Below are 23,842 nucleotides of genomic sequence, written 5' to 3'. Positions count from 1 at the left end.
AATCAGTGAATGTTTTGAAAGATTAATTATTAAAAGCTTTATCATCAATAAAGTAAATTCATTATGGCTCCTAATGGCTGCAGCTTAACCGTCTCAGTGACCTTATGGCTCACCTCTCGTACTTCTAAAGTGTTAATGATTTACTCATTTAAAGCAGCATTAATAGAAAAGCACTTACTGATACTGATAAGTACGCGATACTGGGAATTTTACTGCACTGCAACACAGGTGAAAATATTTTGCAAACATTGTTTATTCAGGGAAAATTGACTGAGCATTTAGCGCTCTTACAGCATTACCTGGATTCACATGCAGTGGGTTAAAAGGATTTATAACATTTGATAGCAGTAAACCCAATAAAAACAAATAACTAATTTTAGTTATTTCAGTTCCTAAATCAAGCCTTTTTATTTATTAATTTATTTACGCAATTTATTTCCATTTGTTTTTCCTCACTCCCTTGTCATCACCCACCTTATTATTATCATTATTATTATTACTAGTAGGAGTATTAGTATTAGTATTAGTATTGTACATGCATTTAATTTTCTTTTCTCCTCCATATTTCACATTTGATAGATATCCAATAAAACAATCTGTAATAATGTTAATTAAAGTGACAGCAGCAACAGTAGAATTACCCTTACTGAGTTTGGCAAATTTTATCAAAATTATAGTTTTTTTTGTTATTATTTGTTATTATCTGAACATTATCTTATTTCCTTTATCTGTGCTTGTTTGTACGTAGTTTTTGTTTGCTTTGTATTTGTAAAGTCACCATAATTTTAATTTTCCACTAAATAAAAATATACTACCTAACTTCAATGTATGAATGTATAATATGCAAACATTTTAAACCTATGTGCACGCAGGAGGAGCTTCAGAAAACTGCTAAATCAACTAAACAGTTCTGAAGGCAGTAATCTCTGTCACTGCCTGACTTGATCCCTAAACAGCAGATGGAGGTGTGTGTGTGTGTGTGTGTGTGTGTGTGTGTGGCGTAGGTAAGTAAATCCGGAGTAAGTTTCCAAAAATAAATGAAAAATGAATTATTATTTACTTATTCTTAACTCGAGATTTAATTTTAATTAAGAATCTACAGGAAACGCCTAAAGAATTTATTAACGCGGAAATTGTGGAGCTGTAAAATAAAACACCATCATTATCAAACAGGTGCGCGCGCTCTCTCAGGGGACTTTATTTTGAAAAGTGGAACCAGGAGGAGCTCGTGTGTTGTGAACCGGTTGGCTTGACAACGCAGGAGGAGGGAGGAGCCTGTCCACGTCGGAGGCCAATGACGGGACAGGTGGCAACAGGTGAGCAGAGAACACACACTTCACTCACACACTCACGCACACACGTACACTCACACACACACGCGGTGGGGGAAGAGGTGTCTCTGGAGCTGAAAAGCCTCCTGGGACTGCAGATCCTGTCTGATATCACGGGGAACTAGAGAAGCGAGGACCATTTCAGCGCCTCCGAGGACAAACTACAGCCGGTCATCTGGATTATTACCGAGATTAGACCCGAAAACTGATCCAAAATCCCTCTGCTGCGGACTTTATATTGTGTGTTTGCGCCTCGCTGGTGAGTTAGTGCGACTTTTTACCTGTAAAATATAAATTTAAGCTATAAAAGCGTCAAAACAGAGCTGCAGCTTTCTGTTTGTGTTGTGTCTACATGGAGTTTTGACATGATGGTAGATTATTGATCGGCGATCACCTGCCAGTCCTCCTCAAATGACTCCTTTTTTCGCAGTAATGTTTCTAAAACAGCATTAAAGTCGGAAGTGCTTTTGGTTACTTGGTATCATTTCGCCGGAGGATCGTTGGAGGATTTGATCAAAGCTGAGGGTTAATCCGGAGCGCACAGGCACCATGATCAGCTCGGAGGGCCTGCGGCCGGCCACCTCCGGCAGGAAGCCGCTGGGGAAGCTCGCCACCCGGCTGGAGGAGGTGAAGACCTCGTGGCGGCAGGTCTCCACGCTGGAGCTCAGCCACAACGAGGCGGCGCGTCTGGCCACGGACGCGCTGCTGGAGCACGGGGAGAAGGAGTACCGGCGCGTCCTGAACGAGGAGCGGGAGCTAAACTTTCTGTCGCCGCTGGAGATCCGCTACATCACCCAGCACGCCGCCAAAACCTGTGGCTCCGAGAGCAACGGCGTCGGCCCTAACGACCGGGACTTCGGGGACGGAGACGCCGTGTCCGAGCTCACCTCCGGGACTTACTTCCCCATGATGTCCGACGAGGAGCCGCCGATGCTGGAGCTCGGCTGGCCCGAGACCCCGTCCAGGTACGGACCGTCAGAGACGCAGATCTACTTCCAGAGAGACAAGTCCCACAACGTCAAAGACCTCATCAGGTCCCTCATGAACAAAGCCAAAAAGGTAAGAGGACACACTGCGGGTTATTATCTCAGTTTATAATGTGTAATTTATTTTATTTTTTTAATGTATTTTATCTCGTGGGGGTTTGGAATACGACAATAATTAATTTCCCTTAAATCGATCAATATTTCAAGACTTAGAAGTAAAACAAAGTTGATAAAAAATATGCAAAAGACAAAAAGTTTGTATTTACATAGTGAGATTACAACTGAATAAATGACGTCAATGCAGGTGATTAGGGACTGTTCGTTATTTATGAGACGGAAATGATTTTTGAAACTTTATCTGTATAACACTTTTCATTCTGGTCAATCTGGTAATAAGACAGTATAAAAATAAAATAATTATTAAGTCAAGCACACACAAGCTTTATAAAGCATGAAGGTAATATAATAATACAGTAAAAGAAGAAGTATTTTTTGAGAATAACCTTTACAGTAAAAAACAGACATCTTTTGTTCAGCAGTTAAACCTTTAAAATAAAAATACTGTCAGTGAGCAGGTTATGAATCAAAGCTGAGCGTTTACGTGCTGACAAATGACACGATGAAGAAATCATCAGGCCTCGTGTTGTCTGTTTGTGGTTTTTTGTTTTTTCCGCCTGAGCGCGTTCATTTCTCCCTCAGGAGGTTTCCACCTGGTTTGCTTACAAACAAACGCAGCGGCAGGCCTGAGCAGGTCCGTCCTGAGCAGGTCCGTCCTGCTGCTACAGTCATGTTTGATCAGCGCTTATCTCTGAGCGGCGAGGCCGGCGGCGTGCTCTGTCACTCAGCCTGCAGCTGACCTCCACTCACAGATCCCAAAAGTTTGACTCTGATCTCTGCTGGCTGCGTGAACATGGGCGGGTTTAAGACAGCGGGGCCCCGGGCACAGACACATCAAAGGCCCCCAACCCCCATTTATAACAGCGAGACACCCAAAATGTGTTTGTGTTTTTATGTAGCTTCTCTTTAGTCTCTTTGTATCTCTGTGGTAGTTTGTGTCCCTTTTTAGACGTTTTGTATCTCTTTGTAGTTGTACTGTGTTGTATTGTGGTAGTTTGTATTATTTGGTGTCTTTGTGGACATTTTGCGGCTTTGTGCACCACTTTCTGTAGTTTGTGTCTTTTGTAGTTATTTTTTGTCTTTTTAGGAAGTTTTGCATCTCTTTGTAGTTGAACTGTATTGTGTTGTGGTAGGTTGCATCTATTGGTTGTCGTTTTGTGTCTTTGTGGACGTTTTGTGTCTCTTGTTTTGTGCATCTTTCTGCAGTTTTTTGTCTCATTGTGGTAGGTTGCATTTTTGGTAGTTTGTGCCTGTTTTTTGTTGTTTTGTGTTTTGTTTTGTGTTTCTCTTCAGTCATTTTGTATCTCTGTGGTATTTTGCATCTCCTTGTAGTCGTTTTGTATCTCTTTGTAGTTGTACTGTGTTCTGTTGTGGTAGTTTGCGTCTATTGGTTGTCATTTTGTGTCTCTCTGTAGTCGTCTCTTATGGTAGTTTGTGTTACTTGAAGTCATTTTGCATGTCTTTGTGGAAGTTTGTGTCTTTGTGGATATTTAGTCTCTTGTTTTGTGCATCTTTATGCAGTTTTGTGTCTCACTGTGGTACTTTGCATCTCTTGGTTGTTGTTTGCAGTAGTTTGTGTTCCTGGAAGTCATTGTGCATGTCTTCTTGGTCGTTTTGCATCTCTTTGTGGTTTTCTTGTCATTTTGTATATTTATGGTAGTTTGCATCTCTAGTCTTTTAGTATCTTTGTTTATCTTAGTAGTTGTTTCGGGAGTTTTTCTGCAGTTTTGTGTCTCGTAGTAGTTTTTCTCTCTTGGTGTCATGATGTGCCTCACTTTGAGGTAGTTTGCATTTTTTGAATCAGGTTGCATGTTTTTGTAGCTGTTTTGCATCTCTCTCTGCAGTCGTGTTTTGTCTTCGTGGACATTTTGTGTCTCTTCGTAGTTCTTCTGTGTTGTCTTGTTGTGGTAGTTTGCCTCTCTTGGTTGTCATGGTGTGTCTCTCTGTTGTCACTGTAGTTAGTGTTGAAGTCATTTTGCGTGTCTTTGTAGTCGTTGTCAGTAGTCGTTTGATTGACTGATATGTCATCATAAACCCAGCTGGGGCCCCCCAGGGCCCCTGGTCCTTTGCCCAGTAGAACTATTCAGTGATCCATTATTGAGCATGGCAGATACTTTGGATGCTGTAAATCAAAATTAAAGCAGGTCATGTATTTCATATTATCCACTAGCTCTCAGCTCTGTGATGTGCAGCTCTGAGTTCATGGACATTAGAATTCTGAGTTTATATGGATTTCGGTGAATCGTCTCATGATCACTAAAGTGACCACACAGCAGCTAGAGAAGGAGCGGAGTTGGTTTATTGGCAGACAGTCCAGCACACGCTGCATGAGTCACCTCTTCACAGACACTTCCTCTTCTCTCGCTCTTGTTTTATATGCACGCTGGCCGAGTCTGCTGATATCAAACAGTTGAGAGATGAAATGCATTCAAACCTGTTCAGGCCTTGCATGAAATGTGACATAAAACGTGAAAATGCGACAGGTTGGAGGAGCCGCAGTCTCGATATGGCCGCAGCTTTGAGCTCACATTTGTGCAGAGTCAGCAGGTTTCAGATCCGATGACACTCTGAATGCACTGATAGCAGAGCTGCACGTTTGTTCAGTCCACTCTTCTTCAGTGCACTCGCTGCATAAGATTAGAACAATGATGGAGCTTTGACTGCTGCACTGCTGAATCAAGTTCAGTGAGTTAAACCGGCTTCATTTCTCTTTACACCCATCAGTCCGTCGCTCTCACACATGCAGGATTTACCAGATGAGCAAACGCTTATTTAATGTGCCCGCTATTCTCCACCAGTACAACTTTAACTCTTTGAAACCTGGAGCAATATCACTTTTCTTTCTTCTTACTTTCAGATGCCTTTCACAAGTATTTAACCCTGTGAACCCTGAGAAAATTAGTGCGATTTCTTTCAAAAACTTGAAAAAAATGGTCCATTCACTACAGAACATCCAGGTTCTGCAAAAGCTTCTTCCCCTCTGCAATAAGCCCTTTGAGCTGACAGTAACTAACCCCTCCCTCATATTTACTGAATAAAAACAATAGCATCTGCTGCCATCTAATGACTGCACTTTATATTTTTGCACAGTCGATTCTCAAATTATTATTTTTGTTAATTGATGTATTTATTTTTGTATTAACCACCTTTTATATGTGTAAGTACACAGATGAATATATTTGTTTTTGCTGTTTTTAGCATCTTGAGCCAGATGCAGTGAAACTGTTTGTCTGTATGCCTGTCTGGTTTAGAGTCTGACTGCAGAGTGAGCGCTCTCGATGACCTTCTGACACCACATGAGCGCAGCGGAAAGCCTGACGCACTGAAAGATTTTCAAAATCTCAACAGGTTTCGAAAGTGTGAGGGACCATGACGAGAAACAATGAGCGATTTAACGGTTTTGCTGTTATAGTGTGCGGTGTGCAACAAGATGACCAAAACAATCACCAACAATCAGAGTCTCGACTCTCCAAACTCGAAATTTCGTGCAGTCAAACAGGACTTTAGAGTAAACAAACATGGTGGACGTGGTAGATCCATCGCAGTAGAAGTTCGGTCCGGCTGCTCTCCTCGTCACTTTGATTGTGGTACGTTTTACAGGACGAGTTCTGATCGTAAGGATTTATGACTCAATCATTTAAGAACATGACTGCAGCCTCAAAGCCTTGTTTTTTAGGAACAAGATTAACCTGTTTTTGGGTCCCGGAGCAAAAGGTTTTTGTCAAGTTGCTATTGTCACCAAGTTCCTGTCAAGCACAGAGCACACAGGAAGTGTCAGTCCCTGCAGGATTTCACAGATTTTTGTGGGGATTGTTGCAGCCCTGAACGCCTTAATATTTTTATTCTTGTAAAAGTGTGGGAGCAAGTGAAAATTGTGTGGCAGGGTTCCCACGAAAAGTCTTATTAGTCATTAAGTTCATTAATGAACAACTAAACCTTTAATTTCTTAAATCAGTACTTCAGAAGCATCTAGTCATTGCTAAGACATTGGTATCAGAATTTTGTGAATCGTTTTTTCTGACATGGCATTGTAAAATCTCAAAAATTGGTAACATTTTTTTAATACATTATCAGCACCAAAGAAAAGTGTTTTTTTATGTTAGAATTAATATATGTGGGAAATTGGCCCCTACGTCTCCAAGTCATTAATGCTGTTTCATGGTTGTTTTGTTTTTTTGACAGTTTCGTACACAAAACTGTTTGGTCTTAAATTTCCTTTGAAATGCCTTCAAAAAAATGATTTGGAAATTAAAAAATTGAAGATTTTATTATCGATTCGTTAGATTTTTGATTCTTTGCTAAATTTTGAAGATTACATGTTGAAATCTTCAAAATATTTCGTCAGATTAACCCTAAAACATGTAAAATCAGTAGTGAAATAAAACTGAGAAAAGCAGTAAAAGTGTCTGTCAGTTAACACATTAATGACTTGGCGAATTATTTTGTGATGATTTTTCTCCTCGGCTGTAAATATCCCCTCAGTGGTTTGTTTGCGTCCGCAGGGGCCCGTTAGTGCGCTCTGAGCTGGGGCCACGAAGCGGCCCGCTCTCACGCTAACGTCTCTGCTCTCTTCCCGCGTCTCCAGGTGATCGCGCTGGTGATGGACGTGTTTACGGACGTGGACCTGCTGTGTGACCTCATGGAGGCGTCCAACAAGCGCAAAGTCCCCGTCTACATCCTGCTGGACGAGAAAAACCTCCACTACTTCACAGACATGTGCTCTGCGCTCGACATCCAGAATTCACACATGACTGTGAGTACCGAGTTTCACTTACGTGATTTCTGTGCAGAGAGCTCGAACAGAGACGGGGACAGAGACGGGGACACGGTGTCCACACTGACCGAGTTAAAGCTCTGCTGCAGAGACGGAAAAGATAACTTCAGGCTGATGATCTGTGAGATAATGCAGGAGGCAAAGGAGGGCGTTCTGAAGCTTGTGCAGCCAGAGTTTAACCCTTTCAGACCTGGATTGACATCACTTTTTGTGTTACCTTTAGACGCTTTTCACAAGTGTTTAAACCTCTGAAATCTGAGCAAATTGGTTTGATTTATTTTTGACACATTGCTTAAAAGGCAATGGGCACCTCGTAATGTCCCACAAATTGTAAAAAAAAAATTAGTAGATCTAAAAACATATTTTAAAAAAAAGTTAGGGACATTTTTCAAACAACTATATTTATATTTCTAATTATTGTTATTAATTTTATTTTTAAATTATTGTAATTGTTTAATTTTTTTTATTTACTTCTTACCTTTTTTGTTTAGGGTTTTTTTTTTAAAACTTATTGTCAAATAAGTTTCTTATACTTTTCACAAAATTCTGGAAAATTTGTGGGTCGTTTTATTCTTGAGTTGGTCATTGCCTTCTTCTAGGGCTGGGTGAAAAAACGATAACGACATAAATCGATTGAAATATTAGACGTCGTCGACGATTGAACACATTACAGCCATGTTTTGAAAGACAACAGGCAATGTTAATAAAAATAGTGCCGCGGCGAACCAAATGCAGTGAATGACTTTGACTCTAGAACAGCTGAGTGTTTGACAGCTGAATTATATCTGCTTCCACAGTGTTTCATTATCGCGGATCAAACAGCTGAGTGTTTGACAGCAGGGCAGTGAGACAGACGGATAGCCTGGATTTTAGGTAATTTCTTGGATTTTCGGAAATGTTTTTGATTTTAGGACATTTCTATGAGTGAGGACATTTTAGAAATTGTAAGACATTTCTAGGATTTTAGAACTGACTTGGACTTTCGCACGTTTGTAGGATTTTAGGACATTTCTAGGATTTCAGGGCCTCAGCCAGGACCTGTGTCGGGGGTGCGGGGAATCCTCCACTGGCACTTTTTCTGATGAACAAGCTCCATTTTGATGCCATTATGCACTCTGGCACCTTATGTACATGTATGTATCTTTGCCTGAAAGAGTATTTAGCAGCCTCAGTACGGCTGTCTCTGCAGCAAACTTCGAGAAGTCACACCGGAGTGTTACAGAGGAGGAAGGTAGAGCTTAACGTGTAGCTGGATCCTACAGTGGGACAGTGTCCTCTTGTCTGCTGGCTCCATCATTCACTTTGTCGTTTTAACCTTTTGGTGCGTTTTTTTTATTGCTGTAAAAGACAACAAACTGAGTCTGTGAGGAGGGCAGCAAAATATTTTCCACCCAAGAATAATTTAAGTCACATCCTAAAAAGTCATTTTTCTTACCTGATGTGTGACTGTGCGTCTGTTTGGGAAGAAGACTCACAGATTTGGGATGTCAGAGTGTCTTTAAACTCACCATGAAGGAAAGTTTAAAGGGACAATTTTGTTTTTTTTTCTTTTTGAAAAGTGGGGCTGTCGGGGGTCTTTATCCACAGACAGTGGCATTACTGACAGTAGATGTCAGTCGACACGCTCCGAGTTTGGAGAAGGAGGCTGTTGTGGATTTGGGGTCAGCAACAAAACAAATTTTAACCTCCTAAAGAAAGTCACACCCAAAAAATCAATATCAGTTCAAGTGTGTGCTGCTGTGTGTCAGACTCCAGGCTGCCTGACTGACAGCTGCTGTTTGTAATACTCTGTGTATGGATACGTACAACCCAAAAACGAAACCGTCCCTTTAATAACACTGCGTGCTCTCAAAGCAGCACCACAAAACCGTCGTGTCGTCGGCAGGTGACTGTGGTGAATCATCTGTCCCATGCAAATATCAAATGTCTGCATGTTGATTTTATTACTGCACCAAAAATGACCTGAAACCAAACGCCGACTCAGTGGAGGGAGATGAAAATGCAAAGCACCAGCAAGTTTGCATAAGAAAAGCTTTTTGCTACAAAGAAGTGTTTTAACTGAACTTTGTTGGAGAGGAAGATAAAAACGATTTGGACGCTCTGCCACCATTACAGCTGTTTAAATGCCCTATTTCAGTTTTTGTTTTAATTAAGTGTAAAGTTTTAAAGATACATCTATACCATAATATGTGTATTATTGTTCTGTATTTTTATTTTTAGCTATCATAAAGTATTATTTTTAGTTGCTTAGTATGATTTCATTTCTATTCTAACTGTTATTTGTTTGCTTATTGATCAATTTTAATGTCTTAATTTGTGCTCAGCGTCATTGAAAATGAGGTTCTCCCTGAATTGATTTTCAGAGTCTTAAATAAAAGTTTAAATAAATGAATTAATAAATACGAAAAGAAAAGAAAACATAATCAACATGTGTTTATATTGTAGGGCAGTTTGTGCTCAAAATAAGAAAATCTTTTTTCGAGGCTGGCTCTGTTTCCATGGAAATATTGGTGCCTCCAGATTTCACGAGCATTTTTGTGATTGTTGCAGCCTGAAATGCCTGAAAAACCTGAAGAGACCTCAAATAGTGATCGGCCCTTAGCTGCTCGTTTGTTGCCAGCTGGCGGTCATTGTTTCACACCTGCGAGTTCGTTTCATGTCACCCACCAGCAGGAGCGTTTGTTGGTCTGGTGTGGTGCAGTGCATTCTGGTAGTTGTAGGTTTTCTACCTGTGATCATTTTCTCTGCTCATGTAGCATCGATTTCACAAGTATGTGTGTCTTTTTACTGCAGAGACAGTTCAGTTTTCAGAAACGTCCATCTGTCCAACATCCAGCAGTGAAATACTTTTATAAATGTCACTGAAACACTGAATTTCTTCTCGTAGCTTCCGCGTGTGTGTTTGTGTCTCTGACAGTAAAATGTGTGTGTGTTTGCAGAACATGCGTATCCGCAGCGTGTGTGGGGACACGTACTGCACCAAGAGCGGCAAGAAGTTCACCGGTCAGGTCCTGGAAAAGTTTATGATCATTGACTGTGAAGAGGTCATCGCCGGGTCATACAGGTTAGCAACACACGTACACACGCGCACACATGCACACACGCACGCACACACACACACACACACACACACACGCACACACACGCACACACACGCACACACACACACACACACACGCACACACACTAAGAATCGTTTAGCATGTATTTAACCCCTTCACTCTTTCAGCCCACTTTTGAAAGAGTGTGGACTTTAAACGGTAAACTACATAACAAACAATGGACAAGTGTGCAGACATTAATCACTGTCGCCGGCCGCAGGAGCGCCGCAGGGTTGTGAGGCGACTGCGGCGTCATGTGACGCACACGTCCGCTCTAAAAGCCTTCTCCTGATTCACAGTTGTTAGGAAAACGACCACAAACAAACACGTTTTTCTTATCGCCCCAAAATGACTCGATATTATCAGACTTTGATCCATTCAGTCCAATAACTTTAGGAAAAGAGCTTTATTAGTAAGTTATTTTATGCCGTTCACGTGTGTGTTGCACAAACAGTCCTGTAAGGTGCAGGGACGTGTACTCGTACTTTAAAGGCACGCGGCGGTGGGATGTGGTGTTTGCAGTGTAACTGTCAGGATGTTTCAAATTTGCATAATGTTTTAGCAATTTAAGAAGCCTGCAATGAAAAAAAAAAGACGTGTAGGTGGACTTTTCAGACGGAGACATTCAGACATTTAATGCAGCACATCAGAATGTAAATAACAGCAGCAGAGTGTGCGCACCGCTCCGATAAGCACGACTCTCAGCGGGTCACAGGACGAAGCCGGCCGAGGTCGGAGGCCGCCGTGAGTTTGCAAATGTGTGTGCACGCACAAACTTTGCAACAATGCTGACGTTGTGCAGCCAAGAGGCCTCACTGTGACGGCGAGGAGCTGTTGCTGGTGTTTTAAAATATTATGAGAATACCTGAGTAATAACTGTAATTACAGCGACACGCTCAACAAGGTAATGAGAAGGAGGTCTCCGAACCACAGCAGGCTGCCGAGGAATGTTTCCTGAGCCGACATGTAATCAGAAAGTAAAAAACGGGACTCTCAAAATTTAATCTCGCTCTCACTGATTTTTTTCTACTTTTTTGCACAAGTACGGATGATAAAACATTAGTCCAGAGCTGAGACTAAAGATTATTTTCACAATCAAGATTATTTTCTTGATGAATCATTTTGCTCGTCATGATTTCAGCCCGTGGAGATGTGTTCATATTGCTCTTTATATCATCATATATGACGACCAGCAGCAGACTGAAAGATTCATTAATTATCAAAATTATTTGTGAGTCAACTAGAGATGCACTGAGTGTGAAATTCTACATCAGAGATGACCAAAGGGCTGTGAATAAAGAGATAAAACATGGCATAAATAACATAAAATATAACATCAAAGAATGTTTCCAAAAAAAGGCAATAAAAAAGAAAAGTTTTATTTTTTTATATATTTATTTTTATGTTGTTTTGTGTATTTGTTCAGCCTGTTTCCAGTCTGAACTTGTCAAATACTAAATGATTTCAGCGTCAGATACCGACGCCAACAGCATGAAACGCCGCCGGGCAGCATCAGTTTGTAATGTGGCCGTACGAAAACTTTCATGGCGTTGTTAAACGCTGCCGGGCAGCTAGTCGGCACCTGTCGCTGCCATAATTAAGACATTTCTAGGATTTAGCACGTTTGTAGGATTTTAGAACATTTTTGAAGATTTCAGGACATTTCTAGGATTTCAGGTTTTTTGTAGGATTTTAGGACATTAGCTGTGTCCTCTGTCAGGGGTGTGGGGGATCCTCCACTGACACTTTTTCTGATCAGCAAGCTCTATTTTGATGCTGTTTTATGCACTCGGACACCTTCTGGGGACTAAAAGCACTTGAATTTTATTGTGAGTGAGAAAAGTTTTGGGGGGCCACCTGGCTCCCTATCAGGGGCCAGATTTTTCCCGCCGACCGTAAGTTGAGTATCACTGCCACTGTGCACAAAAAAAGCACAAAACTGAGCTTATTCTGGCTTTTTTGTTTGCTTGTTTCCTGGGGGAGGATCTCCCAGTATTTCCATACTGAAGTCAGATCTAAGTCCCAAATATCCTCCAACCCTAAAACATAAAAACATAAAACCATTCAACATTTTGCAATATAGTCCTGAAAAGTAACTCATATTACAGAGAAGCAACTTTTACTGCCCCCAATCAAAGCCATCTAGAGCCAGGCCTGGTGCACACATACTGTGTGTGTGTGTGTGTGTGTGTGTGTGTGTGTGTGTGTGTGTGTGTGTGTGTGTGTTATTTATCTCCTGCCTCGCTGAACGCTGCTGATTCTGTTCCCATTAGAAAGAGAAGATTAGTTTTGTTTTAACCTCATGAAAGTACTTTTATTTTTTGGCATTTTAAGACTCTTTTGTTAAGTGTGAACTTCTGGAGCTTCTTGTGGAGATTTTTGGAGCCCATCTGTGCTTTCAGTTTGCATCGAACTCTTTCAGATTCAGAGAGAAACTTTATTGTATGTCGAGACAGAAAATCGTTTTAGACATGGCTCAACATACGGCATGTGTTTCTAAAAACAGAATAAATATGTCATACAAACAAGTTCGATAGACCAAAAATTACAATGTACTAATGTGTGCAAAGTGGCATCGTGTTCATGTAGATTTGTGGATCATACTTTTATTTAAGATGTTTACAGACTTTTTTAAAAGTGTTTTTTTCTTTGCCAGGAGTTTATAGTGGCGGCCTAATTTTTTGCGTATTGTTTATTATAAGGATCCCCATTAGCTGAAACCTAAGCATCAAGCTGGTCTACCCAACATTACAACAAAAACAACCAGTAAAACTGATAATATAGTACTCAATAAAATAGATAAAATAAGTCAGCCAAAAAATAATTAAAATAATATGAATGATAATATAGAAATATGACTACTTTAGCAATAATAATGAAAAGATCATAATAATTAATTCACCATCAATCATCCAATTAAAATAAAAAATAAAATACATTTAAAAAATAAATAAAAATTTAAGAAAAAAAGTCTCATTCATAACTATCTTACTCAAATAAACATAAAACAGCCAATTAAAAAAATAATTGGCGAACAAACCAAATACAAACGACACACCACAGCTGCTCAAAATGCACCTTCCCAGAAACATCATCGGTCTAAACTAGACGAACAGCTATAACCACCTGTAGTCATGAGCCAAAAAACATACACAACAAAACAAAAATCTCAAGTTAAATCATGCACGTGTAAATATCATCTTAATGTCTTTTTAAAACCTACTTTTCCTTTGCTTGAACTCATGTTTTGTGGCAGACTCTGAGCGGGATCAGTCAGTTTCCCGTCCAACCAGCAGCTTACATCAACAATGACGTTTATAGAGTTTGTATTAAAGGCGTTCTTTCATCTGTGTATCATCTGATCCAGGCGTGTCACCACCCACACACCTTAACCCTTTGAAACCCGGATCAGACATCTTTAATAAGCATTTAAACCTTTGAAACGCGAGCACATTGGTTCAATTTCTGTCAAAAACACGGGAAAAAAAGGCGATGAGGAAGTCGGCATGAGGTGAAAGCTTACAAGAAAATTAGCTTTAAAAAGAATAACTACAAAAATATCACACAACTAGGCAATAATATCAAGAAAACTATATTTAATATAATTAATTCTATATGTATTTATTTTGGCAGATATGTTGGTTATTTATGTCTTTGGATGTGTATGTTGATTAGGAAATTTATTTGTGGTATATTGCAAACTTAAAAGTTGTATGGAAATGGTATACAAAAAACAAAATATATAAAAGAAAACTATTAAATTATTGTAATAATATATTAATTAATAATGTAACGTAAAATAATATTCAAGTAATATATCTAAAATCAACTCTTTTTTTGTTATTTTGTTTTCATTTCCTGTTTTTTGTTGCTAATTTCAGGTAATTTTGTTGTATATTTTTCTGCTTATTTTGTTGGGCCCTGTCTTGTACAGTTACTAGCTGCCTTTTTCCCATATTTTGTGAAAAATCAAGCCAATTTGCTCAGGTTTTTAAAGGGTTAATCCTCTCTGCGCCCTTTGTTTTACCTGCAGGACTCATTTCCTCTCTCCACTCCCCTGTTGAGTCAAACTCGTCCAATCAGGTCGTTTTGTAATTATTTCATCGTCTCCTGATGGTCAGATTCAGCCCGATGGCTGCAGAGTGTTTTTAATGTTAAAGTACGTGTAGTTTCAGGTGTGAGGAAACACCGGTCGACGCAGGCATGCAGCTATCAAACCTGCTGGCTGTGGAATGAAGGGCGAGGTTTTGGGTCGGCGCCAAGCGGCTCAGTCCAGGCAAATGTTGTCTTATCACCTGAACGCACCTCCGCCTCCCTCCTACACTATCTTCAAACGTCCTCATCTCTCTGATTAAAACGCTGGTTTGCTCTTCGATACCCGGGGAGTGCCGATACACTCCGCTACGTTCACCACTGATTACTGTGTTTGAGAAGCAAATAATAAACACTGATTCACTCTTATCAGATAATGCCAGCAATAATCTGTCAATTTAAAATAAATACTTCTTCATATTTTACAGAGATAATACCAATAAACACACACGGCAGGTGTACTCTTTGGGCTGTGCTTCAGCCCGTACTTTTCAGTGTTTCTAAGCACTTTATTTACAGGTATTAAATGTTTTACGACAACAACATGATTTACAGAACACACTTAAAACAGAATTTACTAACCAAAAATGCTATTACAGAAAAAAAACCCATACAAATAAAAGCAAATAAGACGAGAAGAATAAAGAACTTAACACAAAATATAATAAATAATAATAATAATAATAATAATAATAATAACAATAATAATAATAATGCTTCACAGAAAGATCCTAAAAAGATTTCCATAAAAAAAAAAAGTTGTTGTTGTTGTTTGGATAACACCAATTATGCTGACTCTATTAGTGTGAGATAATGTAAATACATTTATAAAGAAATAAAAACAAAAATGAAATAAACCAAAACATAAAAAATGGTAAAAATAATATACATGTTTTTCTTTACATTAATAAAAACTGAAAAACATCCCTTTATCTGCTTATAATTACATTATTTAATGCAGGATATTTTTATTTAATAAAGGTCTATAGAATGCTTCTTTTGCTTAACAGGGAATTCCCAAAACCAAGTATAACCAAGAATATTCCAAGTATTTATTTTCACATATGTTTGACCGTGTTGTTGTTTTTAATCAGAGCTGAATGGAGCTTGTTTGATATTTTTACTAGATAGAACAGTGACAAGTTTAATGTTATGCAATACAATAGATGTGAATTTTTTCAAGGAAACAGCAGAGTTTATCTTGACTGGGAAAATATGACTCCCAGATCATTATATATAACCTCCGAGTTGAAGGGAAACTGGATTCAGTGGCTCCTACAATAAGTCTAAAATACACTGTGGAAACTAAATAGTTACATTCAGACTGTTCAGGTAAAAAAATGCTCCATTGAAACCCATTCAAACTGACATTTTTGATCCCACAGCCATCAAGCAGAAAAACAGGACTTGTATTATTTCTGGGTGTCATTCTGGGCTTTTGACTCTGAATTTGTCATTTTGACTATTTTCCACCTGATGAGGTCATTTTGACCATATTTGGCATATGGAGGAAATACATGCTATTTCCACTAGGTGACCTGTCACAATCAATGTAGCTGCTGATCACTGACATATCCCAGACTGTCAGCACGTGTGTGCTTTTTTTCATCTAACATAGTGACATCATGCCAAAAACCTTGCATTTAAAGGGTTACAATTCTGAAAATAAATAAATATTTGATATTTATGATTAGGACTGATGATGGTTTTAAAATAAACTAAATGAAAGTAGAAAATAAATTAATTTATTGTATTTTTTTAAAGCCTGATTTTGAAAAGGGCATTTTCTGTGCAGAGCAATATGATTGTGAATATTTGACACTGCACAAAAATAATCATGTATAAGAAACAATGTTGCTGCTAATCACGAACATATCTCAGGCTGTGATAATGAAAAATATATATAATACTCTGCTTAGCATATAGTATATTGAAAATAATTCATTTTTTTGTCTTTTTTTTCATCTGAAAACATAGTTGCATCATGGCAAAAACCTGGCCTTTAATGGGTTAAAATTCAGAAAATTAATCAATATGTGATATTCATGATTACGACTGATGCTGGTTAAAATCAACATAGTGAAAATAGAAAAATAATATCAATGTATAATATTTTTTAAAGCTTGATTTTCAAAAGTGCGTTTTTACAAGTGTGTGTGTGATATTAAAGCGGGCCCTAAAGGGTTAAAGAGATCAGAGAAATACTTATTTGCAACATGAAACTACTTTATTCAGTGTTTTACTGGTTTAAATCAGCTTCAACTTATCAGTCCGCTAGAGGTTGACTGACAGGGCTTATAATGCTTATAATGCATTATAAATACCTATAGTCACCTATACACACATCGATAATCAGCTGTAGTGTGGACTCATCGTATGCTATAACAGTCCATGCAGTATCATAAGTTATCATTGTATGTGTCAAGTAAAAAGTCAAGTACATACTGATGCATTGATAACAATTTATGCTTCATCCTATTGTTTTATTTTTGGTGAGAAGTAAAGAATATTAATTTTCATGCAGTGTAAGTATTAATAATGCTAGTTTATAAGCATCCATAAGATTTTAAGTTATATCTGTGTTTTATATGTTGATATAGTGCATCAGTAAGCATTATATGTGTTCATGGCTGTAGCCATAAAGCATTATGAACATTATGAATCACTATGGATGCCTTTCATAATGCATTATAGATGTAGTCTTTATAGAAAGTGTTACTAAACTCCCTAAATAATAAACACAGGGGTATTCTAATGAGAAGTTTATGCTGCTGTTGTAATCTGCAGTCCTCAATACCAGCTGACACCCCCCCTACACACTGCTCTCTCAAATATCCAAAATGTTATTATAAAAGCAACTTTGTCTAAAACTTGATGTTTCATACGTCAGACTACAAATCCATTCAGTTGAGGATTCATTCATCTTTACTCTAAAGAGAAAATATTTGGTTGCAGTCCTCTGTGCGTCAGACCTGCTGAGTTTCTTTCCCTTGAAGTCAGACATTTCCAGCTATCATATATATATATATATATATATATATATATATATATATATATATATATATATATATATATTCTCTCAGCCTGCGTCCTCTGCTCGTCTCCAGTGTTCGTGTACCTGTCGTCTGCTGCTGCTGGCAGATAAGCGGATAAGCTGAGTCACTGCAGTGACTCATCATCGTCCAGGAAATAGTTCAGGCTGATCTGCAGGTTTATCAGCTGGAGGTGGACGCAGATAATTTACACAGACAGCCGAGAGGCTCTCAGTCAAAGTCACAGTTAGGTTTCATAATTTCTACCTTCTCGTGATTGTGAGACCACCTGCACACTTTTACCAACACGCACACACGCTAAACATTATTATGACCCAAGACTGAATGTAGAGGTATGCAGGCCGGTCACCTCCCTGATTGGTTGGTGATGTCAGCGTCGTCGTTAGGCCTGGGTGTCCGAGTCTTCAGCCCTGAATGTGTTATAAATAGTCCTTCATCTACATATAAAACTAATCCTCTCTTCTTCTGTTCATGCATTGAAGCCCCTTAAAAAAATCCCTAGGGGGTCCACCACAACATAACATTACATTTCAACAGAAACACAGTGATTTAAAAAATTATAGTAATAAAAGTAATCAATAAAATTAATAAGTGAAAAAAATATTAATAATGTTAATGGTAATACAAAAATTAGCTGTATTAAAAAACAGTAATCAAAGATAATAAAAATTAATTCACCAATTAATCAATCAATCAATCAACAACCAGTAAAAATAAAATAAAACAGAACAAAACAAAACAAAAATATTAATCAAATATTATTCTTTTTTTTACCTCTGTAAAGTGAGTTTCTTGAAAAGGGCTCTATAAATAAAATCTATAAAATAAAATTATTTGCTTATTATTATTATTATTATTATTATTATTATTATTATTATTATTTTGTTATTATTATTATTGTATTGTGCTGGTTGTAGATCTCCAAACTTCATCTTTGGTAAAAATCCTCTTTATCATGATCAAGTCAGACTAACTTACTGAAGTTCACACTTAGACAGAACAAGGTAATTCCAGTTGTCATTTTAAAGTTGCAAAAGCTTCACAAAATTAAATAAAAGCAGCTAAATTTTGAGTAAACTTAACTGTGACATAAAGTAAACACAAATAAAAATCGATAGTGATTCTAACTTTACTTTTTCAAAGTAGTCGGTTTCCAAGATTCAATAAGATCAACTTGTCAGATTTTACAGTGAGGGGTTAAATATTCATGATATACTTCATATAGAAGTTTATTTAACATTTTAATATTAATATCGCTTTTTTTCTTCCCTGTCTTTGCTTTTTTTATTTTGAAGCAGCAGAACTGAAAATACAGTTTTATTTGAATCTCTCTGTGCCGCTCGCTGGCTTCACGCTCTCATGTTCTGCCTCCTCTCCAGTTTCACCTGGCTGTCGGCTCAGGTGCACAGCAACATGGTGATGCATTTCTCAGGTCGCATCACCGACAGCTTCGACCGCGAGTTCCGCTGTCTGTACGCCGACTCGCAGATCATCGACTGCTTCTACAACCCAGAGGAGGAGGGGATGCCCTACTACCCGTCATACCAAGCCATGATGGGCCCCGGCATGGGCATGGGGCCCGGGCCGGTCCTGGGGATGGATATACTCTCTGACAGGTACGAAGCCAAGTTACTTAAAGCCCTACATAAATACATAAATCAAAACATAAAGTCCTAAAAAAGTCCTGAAATCCCAGAACCATCCTAAAATTCTAGAAACATCCAAAAACCCAACAAACATCTTAAAAGCTATCGAAAGTCCCGAAATCCAATACAATTCATAAAATCCTTCAAACGCCTGAAAACCTTAGAAACATCCTAAAATCCAAATGTCCAAAAATCCTAGAAACTGCCTATAATCCTCAAAACATCCTTAAAACCCCCAAAAGTCCCAAATTCCAAGAAATGTCCTAAAATTGAAGAAATATCCTAAAATCCTCAACACTCCTGTCTCCATTTCAAAATAAAACCCCTCTGACCACGTTTCTGTCAATAGAATCCTTTAGTTGTTAAAAAAACACTTTTTATAATGAAATATTTGCATGACCGTGCTGTTAACAGTACAGCAAAATGACCTGAAGAAGTGCTAAATTAAAATAATATGCGTATATGAATAATAACAATTATAATTTTAAATATATAATTCTGATCATTTTTAAATAAAGTTTTGTTGTATTTTTGCCTTTAAAAAAATTCTAATAATTCTCTGTCTCTCTTTAATGAATTTCTTGCAATTTGCAAAGTTTCTAATAGCCTTTTTCAGGTTTTTTAAAGAAATCAACTCTATTGCTCATGTTTGAAAAGGTTTAAACGCTGGTGAAAGGCACCTGAATGCAGAAAACTGATGTCGATCCAGGTCTCAAAGGGTTAAGTAATGCGACCGTTAGCTTTTTACTTCTGCTGATTGTATTTAGGCTTCAAAGCTCAAAGTGGTGTTCATTTGTGGAAATTATCTCATTGAGTTAAACATTTGTCACAGAGCAAATCTTTTTGCAATCATCTAAAATCCAACTGAAAGGTCACATCGACTTTTGACGAGGGAACCAGGGCGAGGTTAGCTTCCTCGTCAGAATACACTATTGACTGATTTAAAAATATGTGGTATGCTAATGTTTGCTTTCCCCTCCTCCAGCAGGCAGAGAGACAGGCAGTGCTCTGAAAACTCCAGCAGCCAATCAAGTAACAGCGTGTCCAGTGTGAAGGCGGCGCCCGGGATGACCCCTAACACCGTCTACAAGGTCACTCAAAGTCATGACAAGAAGGAGCCCAACAGCAAACCTCACCTCAGCCCTGAGAGGAGAGGCGGAAGCGGAGAGCGAGTCGGAGGACAAACTCCGACTCCTCAGACTCGAGTTTCTGCTAACGGAGGGAACAATCACAGCCCAGCCATGGATCGGCCGCCGCCGCCGTATGGTCAGCAAATGGGCATCGAGTGGAACAAGCCCAACCCGGCGGACGTCATGCGGTCAAATATCGGCGGCACCTCTTCAAAGTTCCAGGCGATGGGGTTGTACGACCACAAACCGAACATGTTCCACAGCTCCGGGCTCGTCCCCGGCGCCCCCAACTCAAACCTGAACCCCAAGACGCAGACGCCGTCCCCGGTCAATGACACCAAACTCACCTCCAAGCAGAGGACTTCCTCCAACCAGTTCCTCAACAAACTCTCGGACCTCTTCCTGCCCCCCTCCAATAAGGAGACCTACAACTTCCGGAGGTCGCCATCCCCTCACGGCAACCCTCACTGGGGGGGACCGGACCTCTCTCAAGGTGAGCCGGAGAGCCAGCAGAGCCCGCCGCCCCCGCCCTCGCCGGGCGTGCTGATGAGCCGGCAGGACCAGAAGCGAATGACGCTGGGCCACAGCAAGCTGGACCTGGTGAACCAGTACAACAAGATGAAATCCAAGCAGGTGTACAGTCGCTTTGAGCTCAAGACCACCAATTAGTTGGATTTCATCGAGTTATATTTCGTCATGTTTCCGTTGCGGGAACTCGGTGAACGACGTCAAAGTCGGTCCTCGCAGCCTTTCTACTCGTCGCAGTGTAGGTCCCTGGTAGGACCCACTGGACTGCAGAGTAAACTTAATCATTCTTCATCCTCTTTTTCGTCTGCTGTGTTTTATGCTGTGATGTCAGGAGGTCGGAGTTTCCGAGTTGGGAATTTGTTCTTCCGACGTTGCTGTGTTTGTGTGCTTTGAGGTCATAAAGTGGGAGCAACATTGAAGCTATGAAGAGGATGGGCTGCATTTAATGCTGAAAGAGGTTGATAGCTGTCTCCGTACATGAAGTTTCTCACCATGGACCAGACACTGACTTTTTTTCCAAGTTGTTTTTCTGACATGAGAGGCCGTTCATGTGACTTTTCCCAATGGGAAAGTTTTGAACTATTCAGACATCATGTGAACTCAACATTAAAAATGTTTTTGCAGTTTTTGAGGGACCACACTGAAGTACCTACCTACCTATCTCGAAAATTGTCCTGCAGGGGTGGTCTCTGCTGTGGAGACACACATCTCCAGGCAAGACCCCATGAAACTCTTGTAGAGTTCCTGCAGTGGAAACGGACCTTTTAACTTTCTCTTCCAAACTTTTCATTACTTCTCTCTCTTTTATTACATCCTTACAACCCGTGGTGAAAAGTCTCCATGGACTCGTGTTGGTGAAGATTCTCAGTCACCCAGGTCATGGTAATTCTTGCTTGTGTTTTTCGAAATATCTTCAAGAAACTCAAACAAGCCCAGTTGCCTTCGATAAAGCACCTGGAGCCTCCATGGATTGTGTTTTTTTTAGTCTTCTTCCTCAGTTTGGTGATTCCTGGTGAAAATGGAGCCGTTGCATCCACGTTGTGGAGTTTTTTGTAGAGTTTTTCTCTGAGATTCTTGAAACCACATTGCCTCTTTTATCATGTGAGGTGCAGTCGGGACTTCTTTACCCCTTTTCCACCAAGTTTTTACTCTAGTTTTTTTACCTGATCCATTTAGGATACTTGTAACCTTGGTGCTATCTAGAGAACCAGCCCACGTTTCCACCAGTTTTTTTTACTGCTGTAATCACGGATGGGTCATCAGTGAAGGGCGTCGGACAATTAATAATGGAAGTATGTTATTTTTCTTACCTTCCTGAATTTTCAGCGGGGTGTGCAACGCAAACATCCCCTTTTCAGACTAAAAGAAATACACAATAGAACCCCACAAAATGTTAAGAAAAATAATATTTACACACGTATTTTCCTTATTCAACAGAAATAAAACTGTACACCTTTTGAATGCAACTTTCTCTCAGTCAAAAAAGACTGATAAGACTTAATTGCTTCGTTAACTCATCATGAACTAAACAGAATTCGAGCTCAACAGAAACAAAATGAAACTCTCCCACACTTTCTTGGTTAATCTTTTTAGTAATCTAGTTAGTAAGCTCACTGTTCCAACAATCACCAGCTCCAGTTTGGTCCAAATAAATCCTTCATTCACAAAATTATTTGTAAAAAAACATGATCTCTCTGCCTGCTGGCCGCCGGCTGTTTACAGTCCTGTAATTTCCCCCTCCACCAATAGGTGTCGCTGTGTCTTTCAGCTCATCCACATGTTCCACCAGTAGAAACAACAGACTGAGCTCTGGTGGTGCGTGCTGTGCACTAGATACAGTGAATTGAATAGAAAGAGGAGCACCTGTATTTATGACGGTATTGAAAAAAATACCTTTAGGATTTCCAAGTACCCTGGTATATCGTAATACCAATTTTTTCTTTCTTTCTTTCTTTCTTTCTGTCAGTTTATCTTAGTTTCGATGATTCCAGTAACACTCCTGTATTATAAGTGTATGAGATGTGCCTTTATCATCTTGCCTTAAGGTTTACAATCACATTACAGAAAAATCATCTCCAGTGACTTTAAATAAGTGTTAGTAAAGGTACACACACGCCTATTTGAAACGGCTGTCGCTGCAGGGAACACAGCTTGCTGTTGGCAGAAGTGCTGCATGCAGTGATATTCTCGGAGCTGTATTTGATTACAATTCTGGGAAATTAGGTGAACAAGTTTAAAGTGAAGGGCTTTGAAAAAACAACTGAGGCAAAGCAGGTGGAGCGGATTCTTCAACAGCAGATGAGAACCAGAGAAGATGCTGTTTGTCATGTCTGTTGAAAGAATTGGCTTTTAATCCTTTGAAATCTGCTTTCAGATGCCTTACGCAAGTATTTTAACTCTTGAACCCGAAGCAAATTGTGATTTCTTTCAAAAACATGAAAAAAAAGGCGATGAGCAACATGGTAAGAAATGTTTAACAAATCGCAAGAAATTAATAGATTTAGAAAATTATTTTGTAAAAAACTAGGGAAAACTACATGACTTTTGTATAATTATCCTAATTAAGGATTAAGAACAATGTCGCAAAATTCTTGTAATTTTTTTAGCACTTTTTCATGGGGGAAAGGCAATGGGCAATCTGGTAATACATTTTTCACTACTTGCAAGAAATTAGTGGACTAAAAAAAAAATTTTAAAAAAGAAGGGGAAAATTATATTTCTTATTATCATAATTCCATTTTTAGAAATTATGTTATAGAATCATTACAAATTTAAAATGCTTTTCTAGGCCATTTACTTGTTTGTCTTAATTTACCTTTCTTTTTTGGGGGGTAATTTCTTCTTTTATTTCTCACTGGCTTCTTCCCATGTTTTTTAAAGAAATCAAGCCAGTTTGTTCTTGTTTCAAAGGGTCAAATTTTGCTGTTATGCCCTTAAAATGAGTTTCAGAGGATTGTTTTGTCATATTGTACATTTTTTACAATAAACAGCATTTTTTTCAGATATGTATATTTGTATATAGGTAATTAATTAAAACAAAGTAGAGACAGTTAATGCTAATTGTATTATTTGCATAATGTTTTA

General features: G+C 38.9%; 1 protein-coding gene across 2 annotated transcripts; it reads left to right on the top strand.

Annotated features, from left to right (window-relative positions):
* The first annotated feature begins 1,317 nt into the window (after positions 1-1,317).
* fam83c (family with sequence similarity 83 member C) lies at positions 1,318-21,986 on the top strand. Of its 2 annotated transcripts, XM_042510835.1 has the most exons (6): positions 1,319-1,590; positions 1,762-2,390; positions 7,020-7,187; positions 10,148-10,272; positions 18,834-19,070; positions 20,086-21,986. In XM_042510835.1, the coding sequence occupies exons 2-6, from the start codon at positions 1,881-1,883 to the stop codon at positions 20,897-20,899; spliced, it is 1,854 nt and encodes a 617-aa protein (XP_042366769.1). In that variant the 5' UTR covers positions 1,319-1,590; positions 1,762-1,880; the 3' UTR covers positions 20,900-21,986. The 2 variants fall into 2 exon arrangements, with proteins under 2 accessions (XP_042366777.1, XP_042366769.1); XM_042510843.1 differs by having other exon boundaries at positions 1,318-2,390; positions 20,089-21,986.
* The last annotated feature ends 1,856 nt before the right edge of the window (positions 21,987-23,842 follow it).

The sequence above is a fragment of the Plectropomus leopardus genome, chromosome 2 (genome assembly GCF_008729295.1).
Source record: "Plectropomus leopardus isolate mb chromosome 2, YSFRI_Pleo_2.0, whole genome shotgun sequence".
NCBI classification, from domain to species: Eukaryota; Metazoa; Chordata; class Actinopteri; order Perciformes; family Serranidae; genus Plectropomus; species Plectropomus leopardus.
This window is presented reverse-complemented; position numbering and strand designations above follow the sequence as displayed.